General features: G+C 32.1%; 2 protein-coding genes across 2 annotated transcripts; both read right to left on the minus strand.

The window, feature by feature from the left end:
- Positions 1-4042: 4042 nt before the first annotated feature.
- Positions 4043-5549, minus strand: LOC130443472 (ionotropic receptor 75a-like). The gene is made up of 3 exons (XM_056778125.1): positions 5353-5549; positions 4353-4666; positions 4043-4303 (listed from the first exon to the last, which is right to left on the minus strand). Exons 1-3 carry the CDS (start codon positions 5530-5532, stop codon positions 4102-4104), a joined length of 696 nt encoding a protein of 231 aa, XP_056634103.1. The 5' UTR covers positions 5533-5549; the 3' UTR covers positions 4043-4101.
- Positions 5550-6662: 1113 nt separating this feature from the next.
- Positions 6663-7739, minus strand: LOC130443370 (uncharacterized). The gene is made up of 4 exons (XM_056777943.1): positions 7695-7739; positions 7515-7636; positions 6946-7116; positions 6663-6891 (listed from the first exon to the last, which is right to left on the minus strand). The coding sequence occupies exons 1-4, from the start codon at positions 7737-7739 to the stop codon at positions 6663-6665; spliced, it is 567 nt and encodes a 188-aa protein (XP_056633921.1).
- Between the last annotated feature and the right edge of the window lie 7369 nt (positions 7740-15108).

Below are 15108 nucleotides of genomic sequence, written 5' to 3' on the forward strand. Positions count from 1 at the left end.
ACCTTTTTGGTGAAGGATAACTAGAGATGGGACCTTTTACACCAAATATAACTGAGACAGGACCTTTTTGGTAAAAGATAATTACAGATGGGACCTTTTTGATAAAATATAAGTGAATATGGGACATTTTTGGTGAAAGATAGTTAGAGATGGGACCTTTTAAACCGAATAAAACTTACATAGGACCTTTTTGGTACAAGATAATTAAAGATGGGACCTTTTTGATTAAGGATAACTGATGTGAGACCTTTTTGGTGAAAGATAATTAGAGATGGGACCTCTTAAACCGAATATAACTTAGATAGGACTTTTTTCGTAAAGGATAATTAGAGATGGGACCTTTTTGGTAAAAGATAATTAAAGATGGGACCCTATTGGCACAAGATGAGAGATGTGACATTTTTAAACCGAATGTAACTGAAGTAGGACCATTTTTTATGAAAGATAATTAGAGATGGGACCTTTTTGGTGAAGGATAACTAGAGATGGGACCTTTTACACCAAATATAACTGAGACAGGACCTTTTTGGTAAAAGATAATTACAGATGGGACCTTTTTGATAAAATATAAGTGAATATGGGACATTTTTGGTGAAAGATAGTTAGAGATGGGACCTTTTAAACCGAATATAACTTAGATAGTACCTTTTTGGTAAAGGATTATTAGAGATGGGACCTTTTAAACCGAATAAAACTTACATAGGACCTTTTTGGTAAAAGATAATTAAAGATGGGACCTTTTTGATTAAGGATAACTAAAGATTGCATCTTTTACACCAAATATAACTGAGACAGGACCTTTTTGGTAAAAGATAATTAGAGATGGGACCTTTTAAAGCGAATATAACTGAGGTAGGACCTTGTTGGTGAAAGATAATTAGATTAACGTTTAAATATGGATTTCTCCTCGTAGATTCTTGTTAAAGGAAAAATATTTTTATAGGATTTTAAACAATAAGTAATAAATTTTTTTAAATTCATTTTTTCCGCATAAAATCGAGCGTTTCCAATAAATTTTTTTAATTATTTCGAATCATGTTTCCTGTTCCAATAGTAAGTACGAATTTCATTTTTTCTAATATTAAAAATCCTCTTAAAAAATTTCAAAATATAATTTTGGAACGTGAAAAGCATTCGCGAATTTTTTTTTTTTTAATTTTAAAACTTTTCCAGTTAATTTTGATCCTAAGCATCTGCGGGGCTTTAGCGGACGATAGCCTCGAACTAGAACGGGATAACCAAGAGTCCTTAAGGAGCCTACATTTGTTCTATAGAATCAAGGAGGCGCTGAAACGTTTCGTTTCCGCGGGAAAGGATAAATTCATACCTATAAGGTCGGATCAACCGGTTCAAGTAATGGTACCAGGATATAATCCTATCAATTATCCAGTCGGCGGTATTCCGATTTACAATAATCCTTACTAGAATATTTTCAAGGATATATATCATTAATAAAAACGATAAGAACCACTAAAAAACTTTTTTATTTACCTTCCCTCCGTCCCCAACTACGATTTTATAAACAAACAAAGTTTCGGAACCTGATCAAACATCCTCAGTCAAATTAAATAGAATAACATTATTATTGGTGTTAGGTGTGTGTGTAAATATGATCCGCCCCTCGTAATCTACGATTTTATTATTAAATTTTATGGTTCATATAAAACTTTATCTATTTTTTTTTATTACATGTAATTCAATTGAAAAAATCAAAATTAATTTTTTCACAATTATTATAAGTAATCAAATATTTTATGATGAATCATTTTTACTGATATAAATATTGAAAATATTCGATAAGGATTCAAGTTTGGATCGTCAGATGTTTAAAATACGATTCTGTATAACAGAAAATCGACAAGATTCGGATTTGGACCAACGGACGACCAAACTACGGTCCTGTATCTCAGAAAATAGATAGGATTCCAATTTGGAGCGTTATATTATCAAACTACGGTCCTGTATATCGAAAACAGTTGCTTAAACTACGGTCCTGTATCTCAGAAAATAGATATAATTCAAATTTGGATCGTCAAATATTTAAAATACGATCCTGTATAACAGAAAGTCGACGGGATTCGAATTTGGACCAACGGACGACCAAATTACGGTCCTGTATCTCAGAAAGTTGATAGGATTCCAATTTGGAGCGTTAGATTATCAAACTACGGTCCTGTATATCGAAAACAGTTGCTTAAACTACGGTCCTGTATCTCAGAAAATAGATATAATTCAAATTTGGATCGTCAAATATTTAAAATACGATCCTGTATAACAGAAAGTCGACGGGATTTGAATTTGGACCAACAGACGACCAAATTACGGTCCTGTATCTCAGAAAGTTGATAGGATTCCAATTTGGAGCGTTAGATTATCAAACTATGGTCCTGTATATCGAAAACAGTTGCTGAAACTACGGTCCTGTATCTCAGAAAATAGATATAATTCAAATTTGGATCGTCAAATATTTAAAATACGATCCTGTATAACAGAAAGTCGACGGGATTTGAATTTGGACCAACGGACGACCAAATTACGGTCCTGTATCTCAGAAAGTTGATAGGATTCCAATTTGGAGCGTTAGATTATCAAACTACGGTCCTGTATATCGAAAACAGTTGCTTAAACTACGGTCCTGTATCTCGGAAAATAGATATAATTCAAGTTTGGATCGTCAAATATTTAAAAAACGATCCTGTATAACAGAAACAGCTAAATGAGGGACTTTTATGTAAAGGGCGATCGGATATGGGACCGTTCAGTGAAATTAAGCTAAATGAGGAACTTTTATGTAAAGGGCGATTGGAGATGGGACCGTTCAAGTGAAATTAAGCTAAATGAGGAACTTTTATGTAAAGAGCGATCGGAGATGGGACCATTTAAGTGAAATTAAGCTAAATGAGGAACTTTTATGTAAAGAGCGATCGGAGATGGGACCGTTCAAGTGAAATTAAGCTAAATGAGGGACTTTTATGTAAAGGGCGATCGGAGATGGGACCGTTCAAGTGAAATTAAGCTAAATGAGGAACTTTTATGTAAAGAGCGATCGGAGATGGGACCGTTCAAGTGAAATTAAGCTAAATGAGGGACTTTTATGTAAAGAGCGATCGGAGATGGGACCGTTCAAGTGAAATTAAGCTAAATGAGGGACTTTTATGTAAAGAGCGATCGGAGATGGGACCGTTCAAGTGAAATTAAGCTAAATGAGGGCATTTTTTTGTAAAGAGCGATCGGAGATGGGACCGTTCAAGTGAAATTAAGCTAAATGAGGGACTTTTATGTAAAGAGCGATCGGAGATGGGACCGTTCAAGTGAAATTAAGCTAAATGAGGGACTTTTATGTAAAGAGCGATCGGAGATGGGACCGTTCAAGTGAAATTAAGCTAAATGAGGGACTTTTATGTAAAGAGCGATCGGAGATGGGACCGTTCAAGTGAAATTAAGCTAAATGAGGGACTTTTATGTAAAGAGCGATCGGAGATGGGACCGTTCAAGTGAAATTAAGCTAAATGAGGGCATTTTTTTGTAAAGAGCGATCGGAGATGGGACCGTTCAAGTGAAATTAAGCTAAATGAGGGACTTTTATGTAAAGAGCGATCGGAGATGGGACCGTTCAAGTGAAATTAAGCTAAATGAGGGACTTTTATGTAAAGAGCGATCGGAGATGGGACCGTTCAAGTGAAATTAAGCTAAATGAGGGACTTTTATGTAAAGAGCGATCGGAGATGGGACCGTTCAAGTGAAATTAAGCTAAATGGGGGACTTTTATGTGGAGGGCTATTAGGGATTGAACCTATTGAGAGAAATTTAGCTAAATGAGGGACCTCTTGTGTAAAGGGGGATTGGGGATTGGACCTTTTGAGAGTTATTTAGCTAAATGAGGGACTTTTTATGTGAAGATGGGACCTTTTAAGTGAAATCTGGCTAAATGGGAGACCTTTACAATAAAAGGTGGGACCCAGTAAACAGAAATTCAATCGTCCGCTTGTTTAAATCGATTTTAGAATACAGAAGGATAAAGGGAAAATAATTACGCAATATTTACGTTATACAGGGTGTTTTATTAGTGCGCGAAACAATATTAGTGATTCTAAAGTACATCTAACGATATTTATGTAATAAAGATTCGATTAAAAAAATTATTAACGATATAATTAAACCAATAACGAATATTAGATAGATTAAAAATAGCTCGGGTACTCCGACTGCCTTAATTCTCGTTTTGTTTAGACATTTCGGTCTTTTCGATACCCAAAAATCTTCGATCCTTCGAAAAATGCCGCTGGATAAAATTTTCCTCAAACTGAAATTTCATTAGATCGAATCATTTGGATAGAAGCGATTTTGCTTACGTGATATGGAACAATTCCGTGTACTGCCAACGTTTCTGAGCGACCAATCCGATATCTCCGAACGGTATGAATATAATGTCCGCCAAATCGCACACGACGTCCTGATCTGAATCAGCTAGACAAGAAAACGCCGTAGATAATTCGGTTAGATAAGCGTGCGTGCCCCCCTTAACTTTCTCTATGCCCCGGACGGCGGTGGCGGCGTTCAGAACGCCCTTTTCGTAGATTTTCGTCCTGTTCAATAAACTTATGAAACGATCGTCTTTGTGTTGAAGTATATAACTGAACAGGTACGGTAAAGGCTCTATAGCTACCTGAAATTCGCTATTATGAAACGCAAAATGAAATTCGGTCATCGGTACAACGAAATTTAGCAAACGAACGTCTTCAAATGCTTTGGTGATATCGATAAATCGAAATATTGATCTGCGAGAAGGTTTATGTTGATATTCTCGTATTAAAAACACAGTCGAATGCCTTTGTGGGATCATTAAAACGATGTATACATCTGAGAGATAAAGAACTTGTACGAACGCTTTATTAATATCAATAAACAAACATCTAGGTTCGTGAGAAAAATGTTGTAACGTGATTTTATATAAATTCTAATAAATATACAAAAAAAAAACATGGTCGAAAGCCTTTGTGGGATCATTAAAACGATGTATACATCTGAGAGATAAAGAACATGTACGAACGCTTGATTAATATCAATAAACAAACATCTAGGTTCATGAGAAAAATGTTGTAACGTGATTTTATATAAATGATAATAAATATACAAAAAAACATGGTCGAATGCCTTTGTGGGATCGTTAAAACGATGTATACATCTAAGAGGAAGTTATAAGCACGATTTCGATGAAATTTGGTAATATTTAGTTGAAATAGACGTAATATAGGAAAGCGCACATGTACAAATGCCTTGGTGATATCAATAAAGCGGGTGTATCTTGAAATCAAAACAATAAATTTTCCAGATTTACGTCACTAAATGTACCTTTAGATCGCTTTCGTATAGTTCCTTTATCGTTTTCATTGGTCGAGGAACGTTACTCAGTAAAGAAGAAACTAAACTAGATGTGTAGTAGTTATAAATCATCATCGACATTATCAATAAAGTTAAAAATATTATCCTACCGCCGGTTCTTGAAGGAACAATTGACGAACCTAAAAACATAGGAATAGATTCATGTCTAGAACACTCCAGAACAACTCCATACAGCACAGAACACTCTAGAGCAGCTCTATTCAACACAGAACACTCCAAAACGACTCTATTCAACATAGAACTTTGCAACACAGCTCTAGTTGTACAACTGGATCTAGTACTCGTCTCAGGATAACACAGAACACTCCAAAACGACTCTATTCAATACAGAACAGTCCAGAACGACTCTATTCAATTCAGAACAGTCTAGAACGACTCTATTCAACATAGAACTTTGCAACACATCTCTAGTTGTTCAACTGGATCTAGTACTCGACTCAGGTTAGCACAGTACATTCCAGAGAAGCTCTATTCAATACAGAACAGTCTAGAACGACCTATTCAATTCAGAACAGTCTAGAACGACTCTATTCAACATAGAACTTTGCAACACATCTCTAGTTGTTCAACTGGATCTAGTACTCGACTCAGGTTAGCACAGTACATTCCAGAGAAGCTCCATTGGATACAGAACAGTCCAGAGTAGCTCTATTCAGCACAGAACACTCCAGAACGACTCTATTCAACACAGAACACTCCTGAGTAGCTCTATTCAACACAGAATAATCCAGAACGACTCTATTCAACACAGAACACTCCAGAACAGCTCTAGTTGTTCAACTGGATCTAGTACTCGTCTCAGGATAACACAGAACACTCCAAAACGACTCTATTCAATACAGAACAGTCCAGAACGACTTTATTCAACACAGAACACTCCAGAACGACTTTATTCAACATAGAACACTCCAGAGCAGCACTATTCAACACAAAACACTCCAGAACGACTCTATTCAACACAGAACACTCCAGAACAGCTTTAGTTGTTCAACTGGATCTAGTACTCGTCTCAGGATAACACAGAACACTCCAAAACGACTCTATTCAATACAGAACAGTCCAGAACGACTCTATTCAATACAGAACAGTCCAGAACGACTCTATTCAATACTGAACAGTCCAGAACAACTCTATTCAGCACAGAACACTCCAGAACACCTCTAATCGGCACTGAACATTATAGAACAGCTCTATTCGACCCAGAACACGCCAGAAACTATAGTTGTTCAATTTGATCTAGTACTCGACACCGATAAGCTCTAAGCTAGGACATTCTGAATACCTTGTTGAGATATAACTGAAATGGTGACTAACATCGAGCTGCACAAACTATATTTCGATTTGGATTCGAATCGAAACGTCAAATATATCGATATACCGATTATTATTAGAGATAGTACTAGGATATACCAAGTATCGATCGCAAACGGTTTCAATATTTCCAAACCGGGTCCGGTTCGATCGGGATTGACGAAAATGAAAGCGGACCTGAAAAATATGAAACTTAATAATTCCTAAAACGAATTTATTCGTTGATGGTACCTGAATTTATACAGCGGCATTAAAAAATCGTAATAATCGATTCTGGCCGGTCGTAAATAACCTCCGGATGTACTGATATCGATTTTTCTTTCGTGTACTAATTGACTCAAGCCGCCGTCGATTCCCGAGGACTCGTTCCCGAACCAGACGTGTCTGCGGGTCAAATTGAAACTAAAATTTCGTTAAAAAATAATATTTAATTCGAAACCTTTCGTTAATTACGAAAATAATTATACGGGGGATAGTCAAAATACGTCTATAGGATTCTACTTTATATTTATGTTCTAAATTTAAGGGTTGATTATCTAAGGGTTCATTTTCTAACATTTTTTGATACGTAATTAAATATTTAACTTATACTACTTTTTTTTCGTTTTTAAGGGGTGGTTTTCACCCTTAAATGGCAGGAAATACGTATCGATTTGATGTAAAGGGTTAAAAATTCCAAAATTGCAAATACTATACAGAAAAATGTGGTAAAGTACTAATAATTAGGTAAAAAATCTTCTATTGGGTGAAGTTAATGTTATAAAAAAATATTTGTGGTAAAATTGAGGTTAGAAACTTACTGAAAATGATGCGCTTCTTTTAAAACGACGAAAATTTGAAAATTGAATATTTGAAATTGAACCCTATCTTTAGTTCTCAATATATCCAAATAATCTTCTTCTTCAATCGATGTAAAATTTTCCTGAAATATTTTTTTTTAATTTAAAAAGAAAATAATCCAAAAATAGGGTGGGATTTACCCTATTTCCAGTACGTATCAAAACCCCTTGCAAATTTTTTCTCATATCATAAAACGATGAGAAATTTTTTCGAAAATTACGAATTTTTAGGTTAGTTTCTACTCCGGGCAAAAAAACATCGTGAATCTCGTTTTGTTTATGTGTTATGGCAAAACGAAATTTCGAATCTAGCCTCAATTTAACGCCGGATAGTAAATTTTCAATTTTCCATTTTTCTTGCGTAGTTTTCGTGATTATCAACCAATTATATGAGAAATCATAATTCATATCGTCGTTCTGTAAATAATTTAGTCGAAAAATTAACGTAAAATGGTTATTTTTATTAACACTCCCTATATATAGGTTCAAACTTGCTCTTTAATATATAATTTCGTTCACTTCTGGTTCTAATATTGCTTAAAAACATTTTTTCCACACTGTATAGTAGCTACTGGGCATTAATATAAACAAAATCATTAGGAATTGATATAGTTTCAATAAACAACATTATGAGTCACCCTGTATAGTCGCTATTGGGTCCTAATACAAATAAAATCCTCAGGAATTGATAGAGTTTCAATAAAAACTTTTTGAGTCACTCTGTATAGTATCTACATGACCTGAATGAAAATAAAAACCTCAGAAATTGATATAGTTTCAATAAAAATTATTTGTATCACTCTGTACAGTAGCCACTGGGCCCTAATAATAATAAAATCGTCAGGAATTGATATAGTTTCAATAAAAACCTTTTGACTCACTCTGTGTAGTATCTACAGGACCTTAATGAAAACAAAATCCTTAGAAATTGATATAATTTCAAGAAAAATTATTCAAACCACTCTGTAGAGTATCTTACAGGGCCTGATTGAAAATAACAACCTCAGGAATTGATGTAGTTTCAATAAAAACTTTTTGACTCACTCTGTATAGTATCTACAGGACCTTAATGAAAACAAAATCCTTAGAAATAGATGTAGTTTCAATAAAAACCTTTTGAGTCACCCTGTATAGTAGCCACTGGGCACTAATAATAATAAAATCGTCAGAAATTGGTATAGTTTCAATAAAAATTATTTGTGTCACTCTGTATAGTAGCCACTGGGCCCTAATAATAATAAAATCGTCAGGAATTGATATAGTTTCAATAAAAACTTTTTGACTCACTCTGTGTAGTATCTACAGGACCTTAATGAAAACAAAATCCTTAGAAATTGATATAATTTCAATAAAAATTATTTAAATCACTCTGTATAGTATCTTACAGGGCCTGATTGAAAATAACAACCTCAGGAATTGATATAGTTTCAATAAAAACTTTTTGACTCACTCTGTGTAGTATCTACAGGACCTTAATGAAAACAAAATCCTTAGAAATTGATATAATTTCAATAAAAATTATTTAAATCACTCTGTATAGTATCTTACAGGGCCTGATTGAAAATAACAACCTCAGGAATTGATGTAGTTTCAATAAAAACTTTTTGACTCACTCTGTATAGTATCTACAGGACCTTAATGAAAACAAAATCCTTAGAAATTGATATAATTTCAATAAAAATTATTTAAATCACTCTGTATAGTATCTTACAGGGCCTGATTGAAAATAACAACCTCAGGAATTGATGTAGTTTCAATAAAAACTTTTTGACTCACTCTGTATAGTATCTACAGGACCTTAATGAAAACAAAATCCTTAGAAATTGATATAATTTCAAGAAAAATTATTCAAACCACTCTGTATAGTATCATACAGGGCCTGATTGAAAATAACAACCTCAGGAATTGATGTAGTTTCAATAAAAATTATTTAAATCACTCTGTATAGTATCTTACAGGGCCTGATTGAAAATAACAACCTCAGGAATTGATGTAGTTTCAATAAAAACTTTTTGACTCACTCTGTATAGTATCTACAGGACCTTAATGAAAACAAAATCCTTAGAAATTGATATAATTTCAAGAAAAATTATTCAAACCACTCTGTATAGTATCATACAGGGCCTGATTGAAAATAACAACCTCAGGAATTGATGTAGTTTCAATAAAAACTTTTTAACTCACTCTGTATAGTATCTACAGGACCTTAATGAAAACAAAATCCTTAGAAATAGATGTAGTTTCAATAAAAACCTTTTGAGTCACTCTGTATAGTATTTACAGGACCTGAATGAAAATAAAAACCTCAGGAATTGATGTAGTTTCAATAAAAACCTTTTAAGTCACCCTGTATAGTAGCCACTGGGCACTAATAATAATAAAATCGTCAGAAATTGATATAGTTTCAATAAAAATTATTTGTATCACTCTGTACAGTAGCCACTGGGCCCTAATAATAATAAAATCGTCAGGAATTGATATAGTTTCAATAAAAACTTTTTGACTCACTCTGTATAGTATCTACAGGACCTTAATGAAAACAAAATCCTTAGAAATTGATATAATTCCAATAAAAATTATTTAAATCACTCTGTATAGTATCTTACAGGGCCTGATTGAAAATAACAACCTCAGGAATTGATGTAGTTTCAATAAAAACTTTTTGACTCACTCTGTATAGTATCTACAGGACCTTAATGAAAACAAAATCCTTAGAAATAGATGTAGTTTCAATAAAAACCTTTTGAGTCACCCTGTATAGTAGCCACTGGGCACTAATAGTAATAAAATCGTCAGAAATTGGTATAGTTTCAATAAAAATTATTTGTGTCACTCTGTATAGTAGCCACTGGGCCCTAATAATAATAAAATCGTCAGGAATTGATATAGTTTCAATAAAAACTTTTTGACTCACTCTGTATAGTATCTACAGGACCTTAATGAAAACAAAATCCTTAGAAATAGATGTAGTTTCAATAAAAACCTTTTGAGTCACCCTGTATAGTAGCCACTGAGCACTAATAATAATAAAATCGTCAGAAATTGATATAGTTTCAATAAAAATTTTTTAAGTCACTCTGTATAGTATCTACAGGGCTTTAATTAAATTGCTATTTGCCTCTAAAAAATAAAATATAAAAATTATTAAAAAAACCTTTCTTAACATCTGTATCGCATTGGGACAATCATAATCCAAAATTATCGTAAGTTGATTATTAAATAACGTAGAATCAATATTTTTAACATCATTTAGAAGCATAGTTCTTGAATTTCCATTCGAATGTACATACTTTTGTAAATGAATTCGTTCTAAAAAAAAACTAATTTAATCAAACCTCAGTTTTGATTCACACTATATGTACGCACCTCTAACCGCCCAACAAAGTATAAACATACAAAATTTCGATTGCTCTTCATTTAAATAATTCGAAATAAAATCGAATGACGATTCGTTTTGAGCAGCGATTGTTATAAAAATCGAAAGAATCCACGTGATGTTTCGTAGCATGTTTGAATTTCGACTGGTACTTTTCTTTGGGGTAAAAATCAAATGGATTGAAAAATAAACATTTGGGAAAATGGGCAGATGTATTTTGAACAATTTAAATACGGAATTGAAACTACAAAGCACTTAGAATAATGGGGCAATCAATTTTAAGGCACTCACAAAGACAAAGTGATTATTCAGTTTTATACAAACACAGTAATTGACATAGAAAAAGCTTAGTAATTTGCAGAGTTCGAATTATATGCTTATAGGGTGAGTAATTAGTGCTATTACATCAATATTCTTCGAGATAACGAGTTTGGAGAATCGATTTGAGTTACAGGGTGTCCCAAAACTTCATATCAAACCTAATTCATTAAATTTAGTAAATAAAACATCGATTATTACGATTTTATACATACAGGGTGAGTAATTAGTGCTATTACATCAATATTCTTCGAGATAACGAGTTTGGAGAATCGATTTGAGTTACAGGGTGTCCCAAAACTTCATATCAAACCTAATTCATTAAATTTAGTAAATAAAACATCGATTAATACGATTTTATACATATAGTGTGAGTAGTTAGTGCTATTACCTCAATATTCTTCGAGATAACGAGTTTGGTGGATCGATTTGAGTTACAGGGTGTCCCAAAACTTCGTATCAAACCTAATTCATTAAATTTAGTAAATAAAACATCGATTAATACGAATTTATGCATACAGGGTGAGTAATTAGTGCTATTACCTCAATATTCTTCGAATAACGAGTTTGAGGAATCGATTTGAGTTACAGGGTGTCCCAAAACTTCGTATCAAACCTAATTCATTAAATTTAGTAAATAAAACATCGATTAATACGAATTTATGCATACAGGGTGAGTAATTAGTGCTATTACCTCAATATTCTTCGAGATAACGAGTTTGAGGAATCGATTTGAGTTACGGGGTGTCCCAAAACTACATTTCAAACCTAATTCATTAATTTTAGTAAATAAAACATCGATTAATACGATTTTATGCATACAGGGTGAGTAATCAGTGCTATTACCTCAATATTCTTCGAGATAACGAGTTTGGTAGATCGATTTGAGTTACAGGGTGTCCCAAAACTTCGTATCAAACCTAATTCGTTAAATTTAGTAAATAAAACATCGATTAATACGAATTTATGCATACAGGGTGAGTAATTAGTGCTATTACCTCAATATTCTTCGAGATAACGAGTTTGAGGAACCGATTTGAGTTACGGGGTGTCCCAAAACTTCGTATCAAACCTAATTCATTAAATTTGGTGAATAAAACATCGATTAATACGATTTTATACATACAGGGAGTAATTAGTGCTATTACTTTAATATTCTTCGTTTCGGGTGATCTAAATTACGATAGGGCTTGAATAAATAAAAAAGAGTGAAAACTTCCTGTTCGGATAAAATCTATTGACTCTAACCTACTTCTTATTCGAAAAAATCACTTTTCCTCACACGACATCTCGGTTGATTGGACGATTTGACAAAGTTACCGCGAAAATGAAAGTTTATTAACCTCCGGAATGTTTGAAATGTGGTCACCATGGTTATATACGATTGATCAAATGCTAAATATTTCCCGCATGGTAGTGGGTTTCCTTTCCATAATTCGGGCAAGTCTGCGATCGAAAGGACTCGTCCTGTGAGGTTCTCAGTGTATTATTTTTCATTTTCAACGAGTGGAAGCATCAAAAGACACGCGGTAAGTTGATGGATTCTATGAAAATTATAAAACAGAAAGTGATATATTGAATCGACGAGGAAAAAATTTGTCTACGGGTATTTTAAATACTTTCGAACGTTTTTTATAGAACTAAATGCACTTTTATATCCTTTTAAAGTCCTTTTGACATATTTATTAACAATTTATTCTATATATAATGATATATATTAGATAATTTCTTATATTTAGAAAAATCGATTCGAAAAAATTAATATACGACCTAGTAATTTATGATTAAATCTGGAAAATGTGATTTTGTGTAAAATAATGAGCGGATCTCGTGTCGAGAATACTAAATAAGGACTTATCATAATAAAAAAGTCGTTCAAGGTAAAAACCATTCCTTACTGTGGATTATCACGATTGATTTCGACTATTTGATTCCACTGATATTTATAGTTTAGTCATAAATCAGTCAAAGCTTTATTCGGTTTATTAGTGACGCAATATAAGTTTTTAAAGCCAAATTACAGTTTATTTTCATAAAAGACAATCTATGAAGACAAAAACAAAGTTTTATTTTATGAAAGACAGTCTACAATGAGCAATGACAATTTATTTTCATAAAAGACAATCTATAAAGACAAATAACAGTTTTATTTCATAAAAGACAGTCTATAAAGACAAAAACACAGTTTTATTTTATAAAAGACAGTCTACATTGAGCAATGACAGTTTTATTTCATAAAAGACAGTCTATAAAGACAAATAACAGTTTTATTTCATAAAAGACAGTCTATAAAGACAAAAACACAGTTTTATTTTATAAAAGACAGTCTACATTGAGCAATGACAGTTTTATTTCATAAAAGACAGTCTATAAAGACAAAAACACAGTTTTATTTTATGAAAGACAGTCTACAATGAGCAATGACAATTTATTTTCATAAAAGACAATCTATAAAGACAAATAACAGTTTTATTTCAATAAAAGACAATCTATAAAGACAAAAACACAGTTTTATTTTATAAAAGACAGTCTACATTGAGCAATGACAGTTTTATTTCATAAAAGACAGTCTATAAAGACAAAAACACAGTTTTATTTTATGAAAGACAGTCTACAATGAGCAATGACAATTTATTTTCATAAAAGACAATCTATAAAGACAAATAACAGTTTTATTTCAATAAAAGACAATCTATAAAGACAAAAACACAGTTTTATTTTATAAAAGACAGTCTACATTGAGCAATGACAGTTTTATTTCATAAAAGACAGTCTATAAAGACAAAAACACAGTTTTATTTTATAAAAGACAGTCTACAATGAGCAATGACAATTTTATTTTCATAAAAGACAATCTATAAAGACAAATAACAGTTTTATTTCAATAAAAGACAGTCTATAAAGACAAAAACACAGTTTTATTTTATAAAAGACAGTCTACATTGAGCAATGACAGTTTTATTTCATAAAAGACAGTCTATAAAGACAAAAACACAGTTTTATTTTATAAAAGACAGTCTACATTGAGCAATGACAGTTTTATTTCATAAAAGACAGTCTATAAAGACAAATAACAGTTTTATTTCAATAAAAGACAGTCTATAAAGACAAAAACACAGTTTTATTTTATAAAAGACAGTCTACATTGAGCAATGACAGTTTTATTTCATAAAAGACAGTCTATAAAGACAAATAACAGTTTTATTTCAATAAAAGACAGTGTATAAAGACAAAAACACAGTTTTATTTTATAAAAGACAGTCTACATTGAGCAATGACAGTTTTATTTCATAAAAGACAGTCTATAAAGACAAAAACACAGTTTTATTTTATAAAAGACAGTCTACAATGAGCAATGACAATTTTATTTTCATAAAAGACAATCTATAAAGACAAATAACAGTTTTATTTCAATAAAAGACAGTCTATAAAGACAAAAACACAGTTTTATTTTATAAAAGACAGTCTACATTGAGCAATGACAGTTTTATTTCATAAAAGACAGTCTATAAAGACAAAAACACAGTTTTATTTTATAAAAGACAGTCTACATTGAGCAATGACAGTTTTATTTCATAAAAGACAGTCTATAAAGACAAATAACAGTTTTATTTCAATAAAAGACAGTCTATAAAGACAAAAACACAGTTTTATTTTATAAAAGACAGTCTACATTGAGCAATGACAGTTTTATTTCATAAAAGACAGTCTATAAAGACAAATAACAGTTTTATTTCAATAAAAGACAGTCTATAAAGACAAAAACACAGTTTTATTTTATAAAAGACAGTCTACATTGAGCAATGACAGTTTTATTTCATAAAAGACAGTCTATAAAGACAAATAACAGTTTTATTTCAA

This window comes from Diorhabda sublineata, chromosome 4 (genome assembly GCF_026230105.1).
Source record: "Diorhabda sublineata isolate icDioSubl1.1 chromosome 4, icDioSubl1.1, whole genome shotgun sequence".
NCBI classification, from domain to species: Eukaryota; Metazoa; Arthropoda; class Insecta; order Coleoptera; family Chrysomelidae; genus Diorhabda; species Diorhabda sublineata.